Genomic DNA, 24,492 nt, shown 5'->3' with positions numbered 1-24,492 from the left:
TGAGGTTCAGATTTGTCAGGAATTACCACTAGGATGGTTACAGGCAGCATTTGTTTCTGTTAAGTCTGTTCAGACCTCAGGGCCTAGAGAACTGATGCAGAGGTGTATCTGTGACCCCCAAGGTTTTCTGAGAAGACTGTGGGCTGAATGGGGCCCAGGGGGGTCGGAGTAGGGGAGCAACAGGGCAGGTGTCCCCACGAGGTGTGTGCTGGTGTGGGGAGGTTGACCAGCAAAGGTCAAGAGAGGCTCGGCTGGGGAGGACGGAGTCTGATCTGTGGTTTGAAAGACCCCTGTGATGGCATTGAGGAAGTGGGGGCAGGCACCACCCCCGGTGGTGGGGAGGGACGGATGGGGAGACCATGGGTGTGGTGGCCGTGGGCATGGCAGCTTCGGGGAAGTCACTCTGGCCACACCCCGGGCTGCTGCTTGTCCAGGCCTGCATGGTCCTTCTTCCCACCCACCCCCGACTCTCCCCCAGCTTCCTGGCCAGTGCTGGGCTGCGCTGTTGTCTTTCCACCCAATGAGCCTCTCTTCCAGGGCAAGGGTTGGGTCTGACCCCAGCCTCCCAGGAAATGGGGTGACTGAGTGTGCGATGGTGCTGTTGGAGAGAGTAAGAGCAGCTCCATGGAGGAACTGGGCTTGAAAGGATATATGGAGTTTCATTAACAAGGATGGATGGAGGAGCATGGCAGCATAGGCGGAAGGAACGGCAAAGGCAAAAGCCTGGAGGTGGGAAACCCCCCAGGCCGTCTGGCTGGAACCCTGATGTGGGGCGTGGGTGTAAGGATGATGAGCGCTTGTATCACAGACAGGGACACCGAGGGCTAGGAGACCGACCAAGAGGCCAGCTCGGGGAGGCGCGGGCAGCCTGGGGCCACTGCTGCCCGCTTCCTGCAGGAGAACAGGGTCTCTGGGGTTGGGTCCATCCCAGGAAACACTTGCAGCGTCTTTGGCAAGAGGGAGTGGATGACACTCACTCGCACGGTTGTTGGACTGTCGCTCCAAGCCAGGACTTCCGCACGTGTCATCTTCTGAACCCATGACAGCCAGCGCGTCGGGAGCGCCATCAGCCCCATTTTCCCCATCCATCAGGCACATGACCAAGATCCAGTCACGTGGTGTGCAAATGCTGGCCCTCACACCCGGGTCTGAGTCCAGAGGGCTGGCCCAAGGCCCTGGCAGGGCCGGCAGACACATAGTGAGTGCTTGCCAGTGGCCCCGGTCCTGCCTGGAGAGGGGAACGGGTGTGAGCAGTGCTGCTCTGGGAGCCTGAAGATGCGGTGTGGCTCCAGCCCTCCTCGGACGGACCGGCAGGGGGAGCGAGGTTCCCGTGGCCTGAGCCCCTCACTCTTAATGCTGTCATCCATCTCCTTGGAGCCTCAGGGCCACCCTGCCTGACCTGGGCCACATGGCATCTCACAGCTTGGAGTGTGGGTAGGGCTGTGGCCTCTGACGAGCTGGGTTGGGTTCCAGCCACGGGTTAAGTGACCTTGGGAAAGAGACTTCATTTCTTTGTGTCTCACTCTTCTCATCTGGAAAATGGGGATAGTGACCCCCTGCCCACTTACCTTATGTGAAGACAAGGTGGTGGAACCCAGGGTGGGGAATAAAGAACAAGGAAGCAGAGAATTTTTAGAAAGTATCAATTTGGTATACTTGCTGCCTCTCCAAAGTAGTTAGGTGTTCTTTACACTTTTTTAGACCTGTTTGCCAGTGAGGCAGTGAGGATCCTCTCCCTGTGTCTGTATATCAGCCCTCTGAAGATGTTGTGCGGGGCAGAGATACGAAGCTGGAGGGGTCCTGCAGTCCCCGGCTTTCCCATTCCCCAGCCTTGCCTGAATCCTCTCACAGTAATGGTTTGACGGGCAGAGCCTGGAGAGGGCCTGGGAGTGGCTGGGATAGAAAGTGCTGGCCAGCAGGGCAGTGAGTGTCCCCGACTCAGATTCTCCCCTGGGGTGGGACTGGCCCCCTCGGGGCTGTCACTGGGCGGGATCAGCTGAGCTCCATGGTGGCGTGGAGGAGGAGCCCAGCAGGCTGTTTGGATCTGGCCAGGAACTTCTAGCTCCCGGTGGAGAGGGGGGCCCTCGCCCTGGGGGTACCAGACCCCTAGCTGCTCTGCCTGCGCCTCCTATCTCCTGAAGCACCCCCGCCTTCCGTTTTGACTCTCTTCATCTCTAGAGCAGATCCCTGCACGAGTTCAGCGCCATTCATTTGCTCTGCAGCCTTGGGCCACCCTTCAGCCTCCCTGAGCCTCGGTCTTTCCTCATCCATAACATGGGGAATTCACACCACCTCACCGAAATGGTGCGGGTTCCAGGCCACTGAGGCCTGGTGTGGAGGCCAGCCAGCTTATGACGGGGGCTCCCTGAGCTTCAGTTTACTGGTAAAATGGGGACAAAGTGACACCCACCTCGAGACTTCCCTAATGGTCCGGTGGTTAAGACTCCATACTTCCAATGCAGGGGGCATGAGTTCAATCCCTGGTCAGGGAACTAAGATCCCATATGCCACGTGATACCACACACACACAAAAAATAGATACCCACCTCCTGGCAGATCAGTGAGCCTGATACACAGTGCCTGGCCCACGTGTTATGCTACATTGTAGCTATAATCATGGCCATGCTAGCATTTTCTGTGTTTCTTCTCTCTAAACTGTGCTTGCTGGTAAAGCAAGACTTTCCCCTTGAACTTGAGGGTGTCCTGTGCAGTTTGGCAGCCCCAGCTATGTGTGGGGAAGGGCGGGTGGCCTTCATGAACCCCGCTGTCCATCGAAGGTGCTGTATAAACTCAGGGTCCAGTGGGGGTGCGGGTGTGGATGGAGAGCGGTGTGCTGGAGGTCTGTGTGGTCCCCGAGATGGGTCACCGCCCTCAGGGACACCCCGACACCCTGTGAGATGGGGTGAGCAGGGAGTAAGGGGACACATGGTGGGGAGGTGGGGGTGGACGGCGACCAGCCCCGCTGACTTCCTGATGGACGGCGTTCTCTCTGCAGAGGCTGATGGAGAGGCAGAGGCGGAAGGCGGACATCGAGAAGGGGCTGCAGTTCATTCAGTGAGTGTGTGTTCGGGGCAGGGGGTGGGGCGGTCGGGGGTGGCAGGGCGCGGTCCTCTGGGACATCCCAGAGCACATCTTCTCCAGGGCTCCCTTTTCTTGCTTACTGAGCTTTTGCTGTCCAGGCTGCCCTGTGTGTTGGGGAGTGAGGAGGTAGGACAGGTTGGGAAGGGGCTGGCGGGGCGGGGGCTGGGGGTGCTCCTAACTCTGAGCCATGATCTTGACGCGCACACACGCTTCCTGACCCGACCCTGGCCACCCTGTGGTCTTGTCCAGCATGTCATTTTACCCTCCCTGTCCACGCATGCTCCTACGCTCCCTGTTAATTCTCTTGCTTGTCTGTGCACATCCCGTAATAAGTCAGTAGTCTTTGCTGAGCACGTCTTTCCATTCCATGCTGGGCACTTCACATCCGTCGTCTCGCTCATCTTCACAACAGCTCAGTTCAGCAGGTGCTTTTATCTCCATTTTGCAGATGAGAAAGCTGAGGCTCAGAGAGGTTAAGAAACTGGTTTACAGTCACACAGCTACTAAGCGACGGAATTCTAACCTGGGTCTTGCTGACTCCAAAACCCAAATTTCTTTCCATTATTTGCCCCTGGTACCCATATGTTGTGTTGGTTTTTTTCATCTTTTTCTTTACACACAAAATATTTTTATTAACTCTTTTCTCTCTCTGAAATGGACCCTCAGAGGCACGTTTTTCGTGACTCTGATGAAGTGTAAGCTCCCAGCCCCTCATTTGTAAGAGTTCTTTCCAAAGCCCTGAAAGACTGCCTAGAAATTCTTTGTTTCTCATTTTGTGTTCTTTATCTTAAATATGACTCCCTACAAAACTGGAGTTTGCACATACAAACCCTCGTTGTTGTTGTTTAGTAGCTCAGTTCTGTCCAACTCTTTCGACCCTGTGGACTGTTAGCCTGCCAGGTTCCTCTGTCCATGGAATTTTCCAGGCAAGAATACCAGAATGGGTTGCCATTTCCTCTTCCAGAGGGTCTTCCTGACCCAGGGATCAAACCCGCATCTCCTGTGTCTTCTGCACTGAAGGCAGATTCTTTACCGCTGAGCCACCGGAAAAGCCCCACAAAGCCTCATATGCTCCCTGATTTTGTGCTCACGCAGACTTGCAAAATGCAACCTGCCTTTTCAGCACAAGCTGGGTTCTTTTCCACACAGAGACACACACACATATGATCTGCTGTGTGTTTATATTCTCACAACATGCTCTCCTTCCTCAACTTGCAAAACGGCCACTTTTCCTGGCTTCTGCCAGCTCAGAGCTGTGGCCTCACCCTTCTTCACAGGGGGCTTGTCTTCCATCTGGGGGAGAGCGTTGATCTTGGTCAAATGCCCGAGTTTTGCTCAGAGGCCATTCTGGAGAACAAAGCAGGCCTTGGGAATCCTGTTTGTCGTAAGAATTCTGTCTTCAAGTCACTGATTTCTGCGTAACTGGACCTCCAAGCCCCAGACTTCAGCCCCCATCCTGGTGCCCCTGCTTCCTGTGGTCTCAGCATCTGCGAAACAAAGAGAATGTCCCTTCCTTCTCCAGATTGTTGCGCCTGGGGTCAATGTTAGCTCCGTGTCCTCCTTCCCCTTCCGAAAGGGGAACTCTGAGGAGGTATAGCAGTGGGACACCCTCCCAGGAACCCGCAAGTTGGTCTCCTGAGGGACTACAGGTTATACAGTCAGGCCTGCCCCTTTAGAAATGGCTTTTTCCTCGCGTGCTGACCTCATGTGCTTAGCTGGGCACCGAGCATCGTAGGAGCCATGAAGTGATGCGGGCAGGTGGGTGAGGGCTCGTGTAGAGCCTTAAACACCAGAATAAGGTGACCTTAAGGACACAGTGTGACCTACTGAAGATGAAGCTGAGGCTGGAGGAAGAGAGGCTGGAAGTGGAAGATGAGTTAGGAGGAGAGCGGCGGGCAGCCACGGCCGAGAGGGACAGGCCCTGGTTTCTGATGGTGGGCGTCGAGTGAGAGGGTGGGTGGCCGGCCCCACTGTCACAGTCAGGGACACCTCCCCCTCCCCACAGGGGACCTCCGGGGTCTCCGCTCACCACTTGTCACTCACCAGCTTAGGCTACCTTTTTAAAATTTGTTTGACTGCTCCATGACATATGAGATCTTACCTGCCCAACCAGGAATTGAACCCATGCCCCCTGCATTGGAAACAGTCTTAGCCACTGGAGCACCAGGGAAGTCCCCGTGTTAGTCGCTCAGTCGTGTCTTACTCTTTGCGACCCCATGGACTGTAGCCCGCCAGGCTCCTCTGTCCCAGGGATTCTCCAGGCAAGAATACCAGAGTGGGTTGCCATTTCCTTCTCCAGGGGATCTTCCTGACCCAGGGTTCGAACCCACATCCCCTGCATTGGCAGGCAAATTCCTTACCATCTGAGCCACCAGGGAAGTCCCTAAGCTGTTCTTTTTTGCCCAGGAATTCGCAGTGGCTCCAGGCAGTAGAAGGAGCCCCAGCCCTGCTCTCTGGCCCTGGCTTGGACCTGCTGTGTGTCCTTGGGCCTGTCACTGCCCCTCTCTGAATGTCTGATTTCCCCTCTGTGACATGAGAGACCAGAAGACAAACCCCAGCTTCCCTTCCAGTGCTGCCTTGTAGACTCACAAATGTGCCCTGGGCTCATGCTTTCCTTCTCCTTTCTCCCTGAAGGCCCTTCCCCTCCCTTCCTTTCTTTCACACTTTTTCCTGGGCTCAGCTGTTCTGAGCTGGCATTGTTTTGGCAGCTCACAGACAGGAGAGGGTGCCTAGGGACCCACCTACTTTGCTGAGTTTGGCAGGAAGGGTTAGGTTCTATGTGCTGGACATTGGCTGGGGTTGTGTGTGTCTTGTGGGCAGGGACAGAAAAAGTGAAGAGACTCCCAAATGAATGATCTCCGAGGTAGGTTTTGGGTGCTGCCTGTGAATCTGAAGTTGCAAGTTTGGTTTGGGGGGGAAAATGGTCGTTCCCGGGGATTGGTTTCTTAGGCAGAGGACAGCCAGCCAGAGCTCCTTCTCAGCAACGTGCACCTGGAAAGGTCTATACAGTCAAAGCAATGGTTATTCCAGTGGTCATGTATGGATGTGAGAATTGGACCATAAAGAAGGCTGAGCGCCAAAGAACTGATGCTTTCGAATTGTGGTGTTGGAGAAGACTCTTGCAAGTCCCTTGGACTGCAAGGAGATCAAACCAGTCAATCATAAAGGAAATTAACCCTGAATATTCATTGGAAGGATGGATCCTGAAGCTGAAGCTCCAATACTTTGGCCACCGGATATGAAGAGCCAACTCATTGGTAAAGACCCTGATCCTGAGAAAGACTGAAGGCAACAGGAGAAGGGGGTGTCAGAGGATGAGATGGTTAGATAGCATCATCGACTCAATGGACATGAATTTGAGCGAATGCTGGGAGATAGTGGAGGACAGAGGAGCCTGGCGTGCTACAGTCCATGGGGTCGCCAGAGAGTCGGACATGACTTAGCAACTGAGCAACAACAGCAGCGCCTGGGAAAGCCTGGCTGCCAGGCCCTGGGGCAGAAGCAGGACCTTCCACCATCCTTTTGTAGGAAAGAGAGGGCCAGCGTGGTGTTGATTTAGGGGAAAAAACAAACTGCTGTCCCCTCATCTCAATCCACAAGGTGATGTCTGAGGTCTGAGCTGGGGGAACCAGCTCCCAGGCACGGTCTCTAACCTGTGGCTCTGGTTCCTGGGTCTCTCGGAGGCTAAGAACCCTGGGCCCTTGGGAGGCTGAGGACCCTGGGCCCCTGGGAGGCTGAGAACCCTGGGCCCATCCAGACCTTGTGTCCTTTTCCCATAGGTCAACCCTACCCTTAAAGCAAGAAGAATATGAGGTGAGCATCAGGGGCTGGGCTGGGGGAAGGCAACGGGCAGGGTGTCCCTGGTGGGGGACATGGGGCTTGGGTGACAGGGCCAGAGCTGGGTGCAGAGGACCCCTGAACACCCCCATCCCCACGCCCTGCCCTGGCAGGCCTTTCTGCTCAAGCTGGTGCAGAACCTGTTCGCTGAGGGCAATGACCTGTTCCGGGAGAAGGACTACAAGCAAGCACTGGTGCAGTACATGGAGGGGCTGAACGTGGCCGACTACGCCGCCTCCGACCAGGTGGCCTTGCCCCGGGAGCTGCTGTGTAAGCTCCATGTCAACCGGGCTGCCTGCTACTTCACCATGGTGAGCTCCCCCCATGCCCCTGGCCCCACCCCGACACCCCTAAGGCTGTTCCACCCCCATGCCCCTCACCCCCACCCTCTGCTCCCAGGGCTGTCAACCCCAGCACACAATTGACTCACCTGGAGAGCTTTTAAAGGACTAATATATAATAAAAAGTGTTGGCATGATATGGAGCCCAAGCCCTGCCCCGGAGGAGTTAAGTTAGGTTCTCGGGATGGCCTGGGCCCTGGCAGGAGTCTGTGGGCCATCAGAGCTGAGGACTGCCTTTCCCTCGTTCTTGCAGCTCCAGCCTTCTCCTCTTCTCTGTCCTCGCTCAGGGCCTCAGTCATTCCCCAGATCCTACGGGGCTCTGCAGTGGGCTCTGCCGAGGGTTAGGGTTAGGGGAGTCAGGGCTGGATGAACGGGTCTACCAGATGCCCGTTCACGCTGTGTTCTGTCTGCTGAGCCACCTTCCTGATGTTGCCTCCTCTGGTGATGCCTATGTTACTCGCAGTCTGTGATCTTCTGAGTGGCCAGGCTCATGACTGTAGAATTCGAAGGCCCGTCCCCTTCATGTCCTGCCAGTGCTCCCTGGCTGGACAACAAACACCCTTGATTGGATCTGAACACCAGAGCTGTCTCCTGGAGCCCTCGCCCCCGCCCCATCTGTAAGGAAGGGAGGAGGTTGGTCCTGTCCTGGTGGAGGCAGGAGGCTGGGGGTGGGAGGGTAACAGGCTGATGGGTGGCCCCCTGCTCCTCTCTGGCAGGGCCTGTACGAGAAGGCGCTGGAGGACAGCGAGAAGGCACTGGGCTTGGACAGCGAGAATATCCGGGCGCTATTCCGCAAGGCACGGGCCCTGACCGAGCTGGGGCGCCACAAGGAGGCCTACGCGTGCAGCAGCCGCTGCTCCTTGGCCCTGCCCCACGTGAGTGCAGCCTTGCTCGCAGAGGCCAGGCTCCCCATCCTCTCTGGGCCCAGGCACCTCACCCCTCTGAGCCTTGCTTTCCTCCACTGAGATGCTGATATTAACACCAGGCACTGCTAAACATATACTTGTGTATTAACTTACTTAATGTTCAGGTTCTATATTAACTTACTTAACCCTTGAGAGAGTCCTGTGAGATAGACACTCTCATTATCCCCATTTTAAAGATGAGACAGAGGCATGGAGAGGAGGGAACTTACTGAAGATCCCAGTGAGGAGTGGCAGGGTCAAGACTTGAGCCCAGTAGTCTGACTCCTTTTATATATGTACATTATATATATATATAATTTTGGGGGGCTTCCCTCATGGCTCAGCTGGTAAAGAATCTGCCTGCAATGCCGGGGACCTGGGTTCAATCCCTGGGTTGGGAAAATCCCCTGGAGAAGGGCACGGCTACCCACTCCAGTATTCTGGCCCGGAGAATTCCAAGGACTGTAGAGTCCGTGGGGTCCTGAAGCATTGGACATGACCAAGCGACTTTCACTTTTGTTTGTTTTTGTCTGCCCTGGGTCTTCGTTGCTGTGTAGGCTTTCTCTAGTTGTGGTGAGTGGGGGCTACTCAAGTTGGGAGCATGGACTCTAGAACACAGACTCAGTAGTCGTGGCTCACGGGCTCAGCTGCCCTGGGGCACGTGGGATCTTCCCAAATCAGGGACTGAACCACACCTCCTGCATTGGCATTGAGCCACCAGGGAAGCCTGAGCAATCTGACTCTCCGAGAGTCCAGGGTTGCAGTGAGCACCTAATGGGATGTCGTGTGTGTGGGATCCTGACATCCAGGGTGTCATTAGGTGGGGAAGGTCAATGGGAAAATCCAGTCAAAGGTCTTGCTTGCCCCAGTTCATGCCCAGCTGGGCACATGTCCCCTCCCCATTTATCCATCAACTTAACAAATGTTTACAAAGTGCCCACGGAGTGTCCAGATCTGTGCCTACCAGGGACCCACCGTCTGGAGGGAGATACGTGGAAACAGCCCTGAGGTCTAGGCCTGGCTGCACGGAGCCTGGCATGATCCTGGCAAAGCCCTTCCTCCCCTGTCTGCAGATCAGCTCCATGTCTATAAAGTGCCCTTCTCACTTTGTCTCTGGAATTGTGGGTGTGAAAGGGCTTGGAGAAGGCTAAATGCTGCCCAGGAAGGACTAAGAGAGCTCTCACGAGTGGTCAGGATCCTGGAGGGCTCCCAGGAGGAGGCAGGGCTTGAGTGGGGCTGGAAGAAGCAAGAAAGATTTGAGTGGGCAGAGCAGAGATGAGGCTGGAGGCAGGGTGATCAGGAATGTCAGTGCCAGAGAACTGGTCTGGATTTGGGTTCTAATCTTGGGACTGCTATCTACGAGCTCTGTGCCCTTGGACACAGGGCTTAGCCCCTCTGAGTCCTGGTTTGCAGCCCTTTGAAGTAGGGGCGATGACATGAAGCAGGGGTGATGGTATGCCGTGCACCATAGGGCCATGCTGAGGACTGACTCAGAGAGTCATGCCGGGCAGTGGGCACAGTGTCTGGACACAGTAAGAGCTCCGCACACTCACTGTTGTTAGACTTTCTGTTATTGCTTCTCCAATTCAGTTTGCTCTACCGCTGAGAAGCTCTCTTATGACCTAGTCCCCGACCTCCACCGAGTTCTTCAGCATCTGCCGCAGGTCCACATCTGGGTCCTGGGCCTGCCTTCTCATAGGAGAGGGTGGCTCTCACCTCGCTGTACAGGCCAGGGAGCCAGACCTGTGAGGGCTGATAACTCCCCAGAGGGACGTACCCACACAAGGACTTCTGCCTTTGAGTCAGAGAATTCCTCTGTTTTTCCGGGAAAACGCTGACCGGGCCCTGCTCTGTGCTGGGCATCAGGACCAGAGGTGACCCAGACCCTGGGCTCCAGGAGTTGTCAGTGAGATGGGGAGGTGGATGAATGAACAGCGTCCCCAGTGCCCGTCTGAAGCCAGGATTGCAGCCGCCGTTTCTCTGTTTACTGACTGGTCTCCCCACTGGACTGGAGCCTCGGGGAGGCCTGGGCCCCGCCTGCCCTGTGACTGCGGTGTCCCTGGCCTCCAGCTTGTGCCTGGGACACAGATGGTGGTACAGACTTGGAGGGTGGAAGAGGTGCTGGGTGCCATTACTGAGCACAGCCGTGGGCCAGGTGCCTTCTAGACTTCACCCGGCCTTGTTCCTTGGCGCCTGTGCTCCATCTGCTCATCCTCACCTGCAGAGAGCTCCAAGACATTGTTTGATAAAAGACGCCTGTTGTAGAACAAGCAACAGGTATAATATAATCTCACTTATGTACAAAAAGAAAGAGAAGATCCCCACAAAGCAAAACTAAACATTCTTTGTCATCCACGTGCGTGTGAGTCCCTAGCTGAGATCTGTAGGGACACACAGCACCCTTGTTGGCTAAGCTCCCCCTTTGGGGGTGGGAGTCTAGGGTGAGGGTCCAAGGGAGTCCTTGCTCCCACTCTGACATTTCTGCCTTCTGCAGTGACTGTTACTTGAATTGTGGAAACAAAAAGATAATATTGAAATGAAACCCCAAACGTATTCCTTCCTGCTCCTCATAATAAAGGGAACAGGAGAAGCACGGGTTCCTGGCCCCAGCCCCCCATGCACCGGCCATGTGACCTGGGCAGCTAGTGTCCCCTCCCAGGATCTCTCTTCCATATCCATGACCTGGGGTAATGGGGACCCTGTCCCCCCTGCTGGGCTGCACAAGCCTTTGGAGCACAGCTTCGCACTCGGAGCAAACTAACCCACCTTACCCTGTGTCTTGCCTTCTCAGGATGAAAGTGTAACTCAGCTTGGTCAGGAGCTGGCTCAGAAGCTTGGGCTTCGAGTTCGGAAGGCATATAAGAGGCCCCAGGTAGGTGGGCCCTAGGCCTGGGGCTTGGGTGGGGCTGGGGGTGGGGAGACATGTAGAGGGGGGCCAGGCACCTTTGAGAGACATAGGTGAGGGGAGCCGGGGCCAGGCCAGGACAGAGGGGGTGACAGCAGGTAATCTTCCCTGTCTGTTGGCTGAAAGCCCTGGAACGACTTTCAGAGCCTCTCGGAAGAAGAAAGAACAGCCAGAGCTCCCAGCTCACCTTAGACACCAGCTGTTAAAGCCTGCTCAGTCCCCTGTCCTGGCCGACCTTAACATCCCAGAGATGGCCTCAGTTGACACTGGCGTCCTTAAGCCTCCTGTTCTCAAATAACCCCTGTGTGGTGCATGTTTGAATTGGTATCTGTTTGGCTCACTCACATCCACATGTATTCATTTGGCTCCTACTTTGGGCCAGGAAGCCACATGCAGGAGAGGGTATGGCTCTAGTCTCTGCTGTGACCTGGAGCAAGGTAGTTCCTCTCTTTCCCCCTTCTTTTCCACATCTGGGATGTGGGGATAATTGTGTCCCCTCTCAGAGGGCTCAGTGAATTGCTGAAGCTGAAGTTCCAGTACTTCGGCCACCTGATGCGAAGTGCCAACTCCTTGGGAAAGACCCTGATGCTGGGAAAGATTGGGGGCAGGAGGAGAAGAGGGCGACAGAGGATGAGATGGTTGGATGGCATCACCAACTCAGTGGACTCAAGTTTGAGCAAACTCCAGGAGACAGTGAAGGACAGGGAAGCCTGGTGTGCTGCAGTCCATGGGGTCACAAAGAGTCGGACACACTTAGCAAGTAAACAGCAACAATAGAGGGCTCGTGGGAGGATCACAGGGAGAGAGTGTCTGAGACTGTGCCAGGCACACACAGGAAGTGTGTACCTAGAAGTCCTCTGCCCTGGTCGTGGTTGTAGGAAGGAAACACCCAAATGGAACTGAGAGAGACAGGGCGGGTGACTCCCTGCAAGCCTAGGGGCAGGAAGCTTGGGGGGCACCGCAGACCCCCCCGCCTGGTTGGGGCTCCCTTGCAGCCCCAGCTGGTGGGAGCAGCTGAGCACCTTTGCAGAATCTCCATCTCTTCCTGTCTCTCTCCAATCTCTGGCAGGAATTGGAAACCTTTTCTCTGCTCAGTAATGGCACTGCGGCTGGTGTGGCAGATCAGGTAGGATGTGGCAGGACCCCGAGCCGATCCCCACAGTCTGTACCACCGCCCCGCACCCCACCCCCTGCCCGGGACCAGCCTATCTTGGTTCATCCATCACGAGAGCTTTGGGTTTGTTCTTGGATATAAACAACCTCAAACAGCAGAGCCAGGGGCAGCACACTGAAGGGTTGGGCTCAATCTGTCCCCATTCTCACCACTGCAGCTGGTCCCCTGCCTGGAGAAGAGGGGTGATGACAGCTTCGGCCTGCACCAGGCTCTTGAGGGCAGCCCTGGGACCCAGAGCACTGCCCCCTCCCAGGAGGGGCCTCCTGGGACCACAGGGGCGGAATGGGGGTATGGAGCGCAGCTGCCGTGCTGGGAGTGGTCCCTACACATTAGAGTCAGGGTTAGGTCCCTGCAGGGGGACCGTTTGGGGTACCCTCACTCATGGACCCCGAGAAAGAAGCCAGTGGCAACAGGAAGAGTGGGAGTAGGACTGAGAAAGAAAGGCGGTTGAGATCGGACCCCCAGGCCTTGTCTAGGGGGTGTGGTAGGGCCCTGCACATGTCAGACTCCCACCACCCACCACACAGGAACTGCTCGGGAGGACCTGGGGAGGGGGACGGGCTGTAGGAGCTGACCAGGGCTGGTGTCCCACCTCCTTGTACACAGGGGGAAACTGAGCTCAAGAGTGACAAGGGAACTTGGCCAGAGTCACACAGTAGGGCAGCTCATTTACTCGTTCACTCCACAGACTCCCAGGGACCCCTTCTTGGCTCTGGACTGCCGCTGGGCCAGAGCTGAGACAGGCGTGTCCTTGCCCTTGGAGGCCTGCCAGACTGCAAGGGAGGCACATGTGGGCCTGCCTGTGTAGCGTTCAGGATAGTTTGTAACCAGAATTGCCAGGCCTGCCGCATACCGGGTCCTCAAAAAAAAAATCTAAATTAAGGGAAGGTCTTAGTCTGTTCTGGCCACTGTAACCGAATGCAGGGAATTTCCTGGTGGTCCGCTGGCTAGGACTTGGCACTCATTACTGGGGCCCCAGGTTCCATCCCTGGTCAGGGAACTAAGATCTTGGCCACGTGGTATAGCCAAAAAAAAAAAAAACAGTTATGTACTGGGTGACTTACAAATAAGAAATTTATTCCTCATAGTTCTGCAGACTGGAGGTTCTCCTGCTGTCACTGGTGGCATGACCTAAAGGAAATGACGTCATGTCCTGGCCTTAGGTTCCCTCTGTAAAATGGAGATGACACTGGCGCCCGGGTCCCTGGGTGTGTGTGTGGCTGGCATAAGGGAGTGCAGTGCCTGAGGCAGGGCTGGGCCTTTCGGGTCTTCCCAGGGCAGTGCTGGGGAGCCCCTGCAGGTCCTTGGGGCCCATGAGGGGGTGTGTCTGCTCATCACAGCAGGCAGAGTGGCGCTGGGCAGGCACAGTGGCTGCTGAGAAGACATTTGTTAAATGATTGAATGATCATGGCCAAAGGGCCACAGCAGATATGGGTGGGATGCTCAGCTCCACAAGGGCCAACCCTCGGTGTCCACTGAGTCTGTAGCCAGGGGGTGCCGTGCATGGCAGTGGGCATGCTGCCAAGATAGCCACCCATCTCTGCAACCTTATGGACCCCCACTACATGTTGGTCACAGGGGTGGGAGTCTTTAAGAAGCCCAGGCAGAGAGGACTCCACGGTGGAGAGGACCCGGTCAGACCCTGCCTCCCTGTGCTAGCATGGTGCCATGTGTATGCACACACGTGCACACGTGCACATACACCCCCACATCCACCACACACTCCCACATCCACATACCACCCCCTACACAGAGTGGCCTGCAGACACACGTGGGACGGAAGGACAGGAGGGGCCCAGCCGGATCCCCTGACCTTCCAGAGGTCTCACTCAGATGCTGCATGTGAGCCTGGCCGCTGGGCTCCCCACCACATTCTCCAGTGTGGAGGTGCCAGCCAGGCAGTCATTCCCTGCTAGCCCACAGGGCGCTCCCCGTGGTCTGGAGACAGCGAGGCCCCAGGGCACTCTTGGCAGCGTGGGGAGCCAGACGCAAGGAGGGCTATGAGATCCAGGACCAGACAGAGCCTGAGGCAGCCTTGGCCTCCTGCTCACCTTGGACTTCACTGAGCAGCCGGGCTGCGGGCAGGTGGAGAGGAGGGAGCCGCTCACTTGAGGGCCTGGAGGCAGGTGGGGAAAGGCAGGCCACAGCCCAGTGCTGGACATGAGCCAGGCAAGTCCGCTCGGGCCAGGCATGGAGGCCGGTAGACGAGAGCGCCAGCTTCCCCAGGCCAACCTCCTGGTGGCCTGGATTTAAAAGTTGATGTTTCACATTCGACTGACACACGTAGCACTCCCTGTGTGTTGGGCACTGTTCTAAGCTCTGTACACATGTCAAGTGATCTCATCCTTTTAACAGCCTGGGGAGGAGGGTGAATGTGCTGTCCTCATTTTACAGATGAGGAAGGCGGCCCAGAGAGGGTGGGGGACTTGGCCAGGCCCACAGGGCAGGCTTGGGCCCAGCTTTTCCTCCAGTGGGAGGTGTCAGGGGAGTCCCACTTGGGCTGCTTGGGCCTGGGGCTATAACTGGGCGAGGGGACACTGGTCAATCAGGAGACTGGTGTTTTAGGCTTTGAGCTGTGACCTGTCTACGCCTGGCATGTACCTGTAGGGCTCAGTAAAACACCCCCTTGTGACGGGCAAGGAACCAGCTCAGAGGTTGCATCCCCTCCCTCCGAGGACACTCTGGTGAGAGGCAGACTCAAGGCCCCTTCCCAGCCGGCCTGGTGGTTAACACAGCGGGTCACTCAGGGAGGGGACCCTCCCAGCCCGTGTCTGTCTGTCTGACCTGCCCTGTCCCCCTTCTCTACAGGGAACTTCCAATGGATTGGGGTCCATAGATGACATCGAAACAGGTAGTGTCCCTGACGCCAGATGACGGGGTGGAGATGCGCCCTGGGGAGAACTCAGCCCCTCCCCCGCCACGACCCCAGGAGGTCAGCTGGGTCAAGCCCCTGCAGATCCCTGGCCCTGCAGACAGGGCTCCTGGGGGCTCCCTGCCCTGGGGACTGCCTGAAGCATGAAAGAAAAGAGTGGGTGCAGGAAAACAGACTCCCCTGCAGGGCGAGTCTCCAGCCTGGGAGGTATGGGGCCACGTCCATGGGACCCAGCTGGGGGTCCACCTCTCTCGAAGTCCTCCTCTCCTTTTATCTTCCTCACTGGCTTCCAGGAGGGGTCACAGTTACAAAGTGTCCTTGAGAGGGGGCATTGTGTACCCCAGAGGTGGGCACTGACCTGGCCCGTCTGGGAGATACCGCAGGACTGAAGGCCCCTCCACCCGCTGAGCCTCCCCGTGGGGAGGGGGAAGGCAGGGCTCCAGGCTCCGGGGAGGCAGGGGAGGAGGGCAGGTGGTGGCTGAGGAGCCCAGGGCCCCGGGCCAGCTCCCCCATTCCCACCAGATAGGACCCCCTGCAGCTACTGAGCCCACCCCCATCCACAGACTGCTACGTGGACCTGCGAGGCTCCCCAGCCCCCCTCCCTTCCACCCCCACGATGCCCCTCTTCCCTCACGTTCTGGACCTGCTGGCCCCCCTGGACAGCAGCAGCAGGGCCCTCCCCGGCACTGAGAGCCTGGACGACTTCTCCGACGGGGACGTCTTCGGTCCGGAGCTGGATACCCTTCTGGACTCACTGGTGAGCGGGGCTGTCCCTTCCTGTTCCTGGAACCCCTCTCCCCCCTCCCCGCTGGGACCCTATCACATCCTCATATCCCAGGTGAGGTGGAGGGAAGGCCCCACATTCGTGTCGCAGTGGGAAGACTGAGGCCTAGGGGAAGGCGGCTTGCACTGGATGAAACACGAAAAGCACAGAACATGCATCCAGGAGGGACTGAAGGTCCACCCTGCAGAACAGGCCTGGGCACTCACGTCTCACTGGTGTTCTCCTCCAACCCCTCCCTCTGTTCCCATCTCGCAGTCCCTGGTGCAGGGTGGCCTGCCTGGCGGCGGTGTGCCCAGCGAGCTGCCCCAGCTGATCCCCGTGTTCCCCGGTGGGACCCCGCTGCTGCCCCCTGTGGTGGGGGGCTCCATCCCCGTGTCCAGCCCGCTGCCCCCTGCCTCCTTCGGCCTCGTCGTGGACCCCTCCAAGAAGCTGGCGGCCTCCGTGCTGGATGCCCTGGAGCCCCCAGGCTCAGGGCTAGACTCCCTGGACCTGCTGCCATATTCGGAGACCCGATTGGACGCCCTTGACAGCTTCGGGTCATCCCGTGGTTCCCTGGACAAGCCCAGCTCCTTCCTGGGTGAGGCTTTCTGCCACCACCTGAAAGTTGGCAAAATGCCATCTGTCTCTAGTCTCTGGAGAGTGCAGCTGGGATGACAACTCTTTCCTGGTCTGGGGCCCCTGGCTTTGCGTCTTCTGTGATGCCCACCATAGCGTGGGCCAAGACCTCAGGGACTGGGTGACTTGCTTAAGATCAAGAGCAGGGCTGGGATATAGTCTGGTGCTCTCTGCCCAGCCTCCCAGGACCCTGGGATCGCCAGACTGGTGGGAGGATGATCCTGGGGCTGGGGGCAGGATGCAAGGCCATGGGTTCCTCCAGCACCACTCTGACCTGGGACCCTGCAAGGAAACAGACCTTCCTGGGCCTCTGTGGGACCAGTTTTCCACCAGACCTAGCCTAGAGCGCTCGCTGTTGATGGGAATTCCCGGGGGGGCACAGGTGGGCTTCACGGAGACTTCCTGGAGGAGGTGACAGCTAGCAGGATCGCCTGCCAGCTGACGGAGCAATGCTACGCAGGCCTGGTGTTGGAGGGTCTGGTCGATGAGCAGAGGCATTCCCCACAGGGTGGGTGGGTTGGGGGGCCTTGAAGGCCTGAGGCTGGTCTCAGAGGACCGTGAGCCAAGCTGAGGACCTCAGGCTTTCTCCCAGGGACTGTCAGGGCATAGAAGGTGTAAGCGTGGGGTGGACGTGCCCGAGCTGGGAGGCTTCTCTGTCCCTGGGCGATGGCCCACATAGGAGAGCATGTGTGGCCTGGATGGGCCTTCTCCAAGTTGGAAATACTGAAGAGAAATACAGAAACACAGAGGGCCCCTTACACCCTTCAGGGCAGGTGACCCCTCTGTCTTCTCGCCCAGAGGACGCCAACTCACAGGACCATCGTCCCCCGAGCAGTACTCAGAAACCAGCCCCCTCGGTGAGTGACTCGGCGAGGATGGGTGCCCAGGTACCTCGTGCTCTCCAGGGGGCGGAGGCAAGGCGCTGTGGGCTCTAGAGTGGGGGTGAGCCCTCAGCTTGGGATGAGGTCCAGCATCCCTCAAGAGCAGGCGGGCCAGAGACGGTTTCTTCCCGGCCCTTCCAGACCCTTCCTGGCCTGGTGGCGTGCTGGAGCAAGCAGAGGGCTTGGCCCTCGCTTTTCTGACCAGAGAGGACATTGAGGCTCAGAGAGCTGAGTGATCTCTCCAGGGTCATTAACATCCCTGATCTCAGGATTCAGCCAGGTTTGAGTTGAGGAGAGCATCTGTCCAGGACTCAAGTGACCTAGACTCTGGCCTCAGCCAAGACAGTAGCTGTGTGGCCCTGGGAAAGCCACCAAACCTCTCTGAGTTTTGCCTCCTTCCCATCTAATGAGGCCGTGGGGGCTTGGGAGAGAGGATGGGTTGGGGGCTGGGGGCGGGCTGTGCTTGGGCCCCAGTCAGGGCCACTTCTGTTTCACTCCTTTTATGTTGGACTTTGACTCAAGGAAAGGTTCTAGGCCAAGGTCACTGTCACCCAGGCACCTCGACTAGGCTGAAGTAGCCCTGTTGGATTCTTGGATCATGTTACAAGGACCTCCCCGTCTGGGAGGCTGGGGGAAGAAGGAGGGTCCAGGCTGCAGTTCGGCTCTTGGGTGGGACTGGGGGGGAGTGTCACACTTCTGGTGCCCAGGCTGGCCCTGGTGGCTCCGGCCACTGTCCAGCACCTAAAGCCAGCCTCCTCCTGTTACAGCCAGAGCCTTCCATGCCCAACACCGCCTTGCTCATCAAGAACCCCTTGGCTGCCACCCATGAGTTTAAGCAGGCCTGTCAGCTCTGCTACCCCAAAACAGGTAAGGCCACACCTCCGTGCTCCACCCCTCTGCCCAGAGATGGCAGGGGTCTCAGGAGCATAGCATCCCAGAATGACAGAAGCCCAGTGCACCCATCAGAGATAAGTCTGGGAAGACAGAAGCCCTGCTGCCTATTTAGAGCAGCTGGGGATGTCTGGGGGCAGGGACTTTCAAAACTGCCGGAAAGGCTGGAGGAGTGGAAGCCAGGAGACACCATCGGGCTTGTAGGCTACTTCTCCACAAGCTGAGGCCCAGGAGTGGGGTACGCTGCTCACACAGAGCTCAGGGGGCTGCTGGCCAGTATCACGGCTATCCCACAGCCCAGAGGCTGATTCCTGGCTGTGGAAGGCAGGGTCTAGCTAGCTGCCACAAACATATCTGCTGAGAAAGTGCAGCCTGCATCTCTGTCCACATTCGCCTCTCCATCCACCTCTCACTGGGTGAATTCAAACCTTGCCTAGAGTCCAGGGGAAAGAGGAGCCTGAGAAAGGTTATTTCCTGGGCTCCCCACCCCCAAACCCAAAGGAGACTATAGAAGCAATTCCAGCTAGGTGCCCGGTGTTGGTAAAGAATTTTCAACACACCTAGAATTTCAGATATCTAGACTCACATCATTTCAACTGCCAGAATTCCACAGTCCTGATGTTTCAGAATAATATTCTCTGGGTATCTCAGGGTTACAAATCTTCCTAGCCTGGAATTCTCCATCTCAGAGGGGCTGGAGTTGACAGGACCTCAGAGGTCATCTATTGCTGTCGTCCACCCCCTCCCCATCACATGCATGTCTCGCCTGCCAGAGTTGTCCTACGAAGCCCATGGCCCTGCAGGGCCAGGGGGCAGAACGCCGTCTAGCAGGGTGTCTGTGCCCATGAGGAGGTTTTTTTCCTTGTACAGAGCGCATCCCCTCCCTGATCTGCAGCCCCCTGCTAGGGAAGCAGAGCTTTTGCCCACCAGGTGCTGGCCAGCCATGTCACGTGGATCCCCACGAGGGACCTTGGTCCTCCTGGCCTCTTTGGGGAGACTCACCCCACTCCATCGTTGGGGGAGAAGAGTCCCTTGGTCAGAAGACTGGGGAGGACCAGGGGAAAGAAGAAAAGGAGCATGGAAGGGAGGCTAAGGAAAGCTGGCTGCGCCTCCCTGGGCAGGAAAAGGAGGAGACGGAGCCTGCTCTCTGCCGGGCTCTGTCTTCACCATTTGTTCCAAGGAGATGCTGACATGGTCAGGCTCTCTGACTGCAGAGTCAGGGCGGTGGTGGAAAGGAGGGTGCTGAGAAGGGGCTCCTCGGAGGGGATCTCCGGCCAGCCCTGACACCCTGTCCGCAGGGAGCACAGGCAAGGAACTGGTGGGAGGCCCGGAGGAAGGAGGTGGGCTTCTAGGCGGCAGGGGGGTGGCCAGTCCCCGTCCTCCTTCAGTTCTGCCTCCAGAACCACAGTCCCAGACCTCCTTCCCCCACAGGCCCCAGGGCAGGCGACTACACCTACCGCGAGGGCCTCGAGCACAAGTGCAAGAGGGACACGCTGCTCGGCCGGCTCCGGAGCGCCGAGGACCAGACGTGGAAGCGGATCCGGCCCCGGCCCACCAAGACCAGCTTCGTGGGCTCCTACTACCTGTGCAAAGGTGGGTGGGCCACCGCAGGGGCGGGCAGCACGGCCAAGGGCCCAGCTACCCACAGCCAGCCAGGGCTCTGGGCCTCACCGCAGGCAGACAGGCAGACAGACAGGGGTGGTCTGGAGAGGATGGAGTCCGCATAAGAACAAGCAACTCCGGCCCTGACCAGCTCTGCAGAGACAAGAGCCTCCGGGTGTTACACTCGAGCTGGGGCCTCAGCAGCTCCTGGGTGGGAGGGTCAGACAGTTCTGATACACTGCTGGGCCCCAGAGGGCTATATGGGAAGGATATGGAGAGAATCTATGTAAAGCACTGGAGACTGGACCATAGTAAGGGCTTGACAGACACTAGCTTTTAAAAATTCGTGTGTTGTCATCATCCTCCCTTCTGGCTCATGTCAGGTTGACGTGCTGTGGATATTCGGCAGGTACCTCATTTGCTTTCTTCTTCTTCCCAACCAAGCATCTGGGTGCCATCTGGGTGCCAGACCTGAACAGTCTTGATAGTGTTCAGAGCTTTAGAGTGTCACCCTTTTGTTCCCACTGTCACACATCCTCACGACAACTCTGAGTAAGGAAACTGAGGCTTTGGGAGCCCGCCCCAGGCTCCGCCTTTGTCTCCCAACCCAGCCCGTGGCAGTAGCCCACCCAGGCTTTCTGAATCAGCTCGTTGTCTTCCCGGCTGGATCTTTTAAGAGCTAGCTTTATTTTTTAAATATTTACTTACTTATTTTTGGCTGTGTCGGGTCTTGGTTGCAGAATCTTCCTTTGCAGTATGTGGGCTTTCCTCTCGAGTTGTAGCACATGGGTTCAGTTGCTCCACCACATGTGGGATCTTAAGTTCTCTGACCAGGGATTGAACCTGTGCCTCCTGCACTGAAAGGTGGATTCTTAACCACTGGACCACCAGGGACGTCCCTCAGCTGGATCTTAAAGGCTTGTCATTTCTGAGCTTGAAGGTCTCCTCCGGTCATGTCCCAGCCAGTGTGGATGAAGTCCCGATTCCATGAGGCCTACAAGTCCCCCATCGGCCCTGAGCAGTCGCCACATACCCTGAACCCTGACTCTTGCACACGTTGTGCCCTGGGAACCTGGTCATCCTCTGCTCCTCCTTCAAGCAGTGCCCAGATCTTGGGAGCCCCCCCAGGGCTCCCCGATAAATGCAGAGTTGGTCACAGTGCAGAGCCCACTGTCTGTGGGGTCACTTGGCCACTGGCCTGCTCATCCCTGTGTGCCGGCAAGCCTGGCCAGGGGCCAGGGGCGACTTAGAGTGTGAGGGAGGGGGATGAAGAAAGAAAAGAAGTTCCCACTGCCAGGAAATGGCTGGTCTCCAGGTTATAAACCTGCTGCCTTCCCAGCTCCCTGGCCCCCAAGAGTTTGATTATTATTATTTTATTTACTATCATTACTTTTTATTTTATATATTATTTCACTTAATTCCTATAACAATCGTGTTCTCATTTCACGAACAGCTGAGGCTCAGGAATAACAGGGAATCCCCAGCCCACGTCTACCAGACCCCAAGGCCCATGCTTTCCGTCACCAGTAGTATTTTCCTAGTGACTAATAGTAATAATAGTAAAACCTCCCATGTTTATTTAGAGGCTTATATATGTCTGGGCTTCCCCGGTGGCTCAGATGGTAAAGAATCTGCCCACAATTCGAGAGACCCCGATCCCTGGGGTGGGAAGACCCCTTAGAGGAAGGGCATGGTAACCCACTCCAGTGTTCTTGCCTGGAGAATTCCAAGGACAGAGGAGCCTGGTGGGCTACAGTCCATGGGGTTGCAGAGTAGGACACAGCTGAGCGATTAACACTTTCACTTTCTATATGTCTACAAAGCCCATTTGTGCCTGCCATCTTGCCTGGTCCATACATAGCCGCTCTGTGCAGGGGAGGAGCGGGGATGACCGCATAATCCCCCAAGCCCGGCTGGGTGGCTGCCTGTCCATCCAGCTGCGGTAGTGGCCGCGAGGGTGCTGCGGTGCCGTCCGCCTGGCGGAACGTGTGTCCTGTTGCCTCTTTGCAGACATGATTAACAAGCAGGACTGTAAGTACGGGGATAACTGCACCTTCGCCTACCATCAGGAGGAGATCGACGTGTGGACGGAGGAGCGGAAGGGCACCCTTAACCGTGATCTGCTCTTCGACCCGCTGGGGGGCGTCAAGCGCGGCAGCCTCACCATCGCCAAGCTCCTCAAGGAGCACCAGGGCATCTTCACTTTCCTCTGTGAGGTACCAGCCCCTCCCCAGTCCATGCACAGACCAGGGTGGGCTCCACGGTGGGCGATGAGCCCGGGCACCCGAGGGTTTTGGAGGCCTACCCTTACAATGAATATGTTCCTGGGACTATCAGAAAGTTAGGCCCATAGGACCATATGGCACTAGAGCCCGGGTCCTATCCAGTCCCCTCATTTTGCGAAGGTGGAAACTGAGACCACAAAGAGAAGGAACCACACCTGGCTCTTGACTTCCGGCTACCAGAGGCCAGACTCAGGTGCCCTAGGAACTCATGCTAAGCCCCCTGCACTTCCTCGTTCAGCTATGCTGGCTTCAATGCCCATGGCGCCTTCCAGCCCACTTCCCTGCCCATGTCCAGGCCAGGCCCTCTCCCTGGGGTGCCCTCCCCATGTTTCTGCGTCTTGGACCCTCTGAGTCTCAAGGGTGATGCCAGCAGCCCCACCAAGCTTTTCATTTTCTCCCCAGAGCTGTCACAGGAGACCCTGCTGGCCCCTGCCTCCCCACCAGGCATCATGTAATGCAGGCAGGGACAGGCTCCATCTGTGGGAAGTGAGGGCCCTGGGTCTGGGTTGCCAGCAGGGTTTGGTGCTGCTTGGCCAGCCCCCATCCCTCACACAAGCCTTTCCTCTGACTCTTAGAGCAGGTGGGCCTCCCGCTCCCTTCAGGGGACCACAGTCTGCAGCCTAGTGGTTGCATAGACTTCACAAAGCACCTGCAGTTCTGTTAGATCCTTCTTCGGTTTCACAGTGAATCCGTGGGACAGAGCAGGTGTGGTTTTCCCCTGGGTTACAGCTGAGGAAAGGAAGGCTCAGAGATAAGAAGTAACCCCTGCCCCAGGCATTTGGAGTGGTGGGATCAGAGAGGTGGGGGCCACAGACCCTGGGGTTTCCTTCCTCACCCCTCTGACTCAGGGCAGGGCTTGCAGGGACCCAGTCTGTCCCTCTGGGGTGGCCATGCTGGGTCCCAGCCCACCCCGTCCCCGGGCAGATCTGCTTTGACAGTAAACCCCGGATCATCAGCAAAGGCACCAAGGACTCTCCGTCTGTCTGCTCCAACCTGGCTGCCAAGCACAGCTTCTACAACAACAAGTGAGTGAGGCCCACAGCCAGACCCATGGCCTGGATCAGAGAGGGGGCAGGTGAAGAGGCCCTCTGGGCAGCTTAGATGCCTGGGCAGTTGTGGCCGTAGGGCGGGCCTAAGGTGTCAAGGCAAGGGGCAGGATTTGAGACTCAGATCCAGCATCCACCTGGAAAGGACAGAACCACATGTGCTGAGCATCGACGATAGTCCAAGCATTTTCTTACATATTTTAATGATCTCTGCAGTCATTAAAGTCCTCCTGTGTGGAGGAGTGAGTGTCTGATACATAGTTAACAAAGCTGAGGCTCAGAAGCCACTTACTTTACTCAGACAGCAGGTGAGGGCCACATCCCTGACTTCCATCCAGCGCCCTCCACTGTCCTGACACAGGCATCGGACAGTGAGCGTGAGAGGCTGGTGGGGTCCAGCACCCTCCTATGCTCCCTCTGATTCCTCTTGGCTGTGCCCTAGCCTGGGTTGATGGAATCAGAGTTGGGTCCAAACCCCAGCTCAGACACTGGTCTGTTTTATATCCTCTGACCTCTGTGACCCTTGGTTTCCTCTTCTATAAAGTGGATGTTAATCCCCATCTCCCGGGGTTACTGGGAAGGTAGTTAAAATTCCCAGCCCAGAGGAAATGCTCAGGCGTCATCCCTCCGGGTACAGACCAACTCTGGGGCATCAAGCTGGGGAACCCAAGGGAGATGCCCTTTCTGGGGGTCTGGTGCAGCTCCTTCCTAAGCCGATTCCAGGGTGAGGCTGGGAGAGGGGCACCCTGCTGGGGTTCGCAGCAGACCTGCCTGAGCATAGGACCCCCGCCCCTTCCCTCCTAGCCAGTGGTGAACAGGGGGAGGCAGGCAGGTAGGAGACCCTCATCAAGTGTCTGGCACAGCCACCAGGGAAGGGGCCTCGGCCAGGGGTGGGGGGCTGCAGACTGCGTCATGCCCACCCCCGCCCGCCAGGTGCCTGGTGCACATCGCCCGCGCCACCTCCCTCAAGTACTCCAAGGTCCGCCAGTTCCAGGGGCACTTCCAGTTCGACGTGTGCCGCCACGAGGTGCGGTACGGCTGCCTGCGCGAGGACAGCTGCCACTTCGCCCACAGCTTCATTGAGCTCAAGGTCTGGCTCCTGCAGCAGTACTCAGGTGAGGGCTCCGGTGCGGGCTCAAGTGAGGACTCAGGTGGGGGCTGAGGTGAGGGCTCAGGTGGGGGCTCAGGTGAGGACTCAGGTGGGGGCTCAGGTAAGGGCTCAGGTAAGGGCTCAGGTGAGGATTTAGGTGGGGGCTCAGGTGGGGACTCAGGT

At 57.3% G+C, this 24,492-nt stretch overlaps 1 protein-coding gene across 5 annotated transcripts in view; it reads left to right on the top strand.

Moving 5' to 3' along the window:
• Positions 1–24,492, top strand: part of ZC3H7B (zinc finger CCCH-type containing 7B) — a 55,138-nt gene that overhangs the window by 18,776 nt on the left and 11,870 nt on the right. For 3 of the 5 annotated variants that reach the window (XM_040233216.1, XM_040233213.1, XM_040233215.1), the window contains exons 2-16: positions 2,996–3,054; positions 6,861–6,894; positions 7,032–7,229; positions 7,976–8,134; positions 10,956–11,036; positions 12,139–12,195; positions 15,052–15,094; positions 15,679–15,872; positions 16,155–16,476; positions 17,283–17,371; positions 18,163–18,262; positions 19,718–19,879; positions 21,899–22,104; positions 23,098–23,198; positions 24,153–24,334. In XM_040233216.1, coding sequence (XP_040089150.1) covers positions 3,002–3,054; positions 6,861–6,894; positions 7,032–7,229; positions 7,976–8,134; positions 10,956–11,036; positions 12,139–12,195; positions 15,052–15,094; positions 15,679–15,872; positions 16,155–16,476; positions 17,283–17,371; positions 18,163–18,262; positions 19,718–19,879; positions 21,899–22,104; positions 23,098–23,198; positions 24,153–24,334 — 1,981 coding nt within the window. In that variant the 5' untranslated portion in view covers positions 2,996–3,001. The remainder of the gene's footprint in view (positions 1–2,995; positions 3,055–6,860; positions 6,895–7,031; positions 7,230–7,975; positions 8,135–10,955; positions 11,037–12,138; positions 12,196–15,051; positions 15,095–15,678; positions 15,873–16,154; positions 16,477–17,282; positions 17,372–18,162; positions 18,263–19,717; positions 19,880–21,898; positions 22,105–23,097; positions 23,199–24,152; positions 24,335–24,492) is intronic. The other 2 variants (XM_040233218.1, XM_040233217.1) reach the window with 1 other exon arrangement.

Source organism: Oryx dammah, unplaced genomic scaffold (genome assembly GCF_014754425.2).
Source record: "Oryx dammah isolate SB20612 unplaced genomic scaffold, SCBI_Odam_1.1 HiC_scaffold_29, whole genome shotgun sequence".
Classification (NCBI taxonomy): Eukaryota; Metazoa; Chordata; class Mammalia; order Artiodactyla; family Bovidae; genus Oryx; species Oryx dammah.
This window is presented reverse-complemented; position numbering and strand designations above follow the sequence as displayed.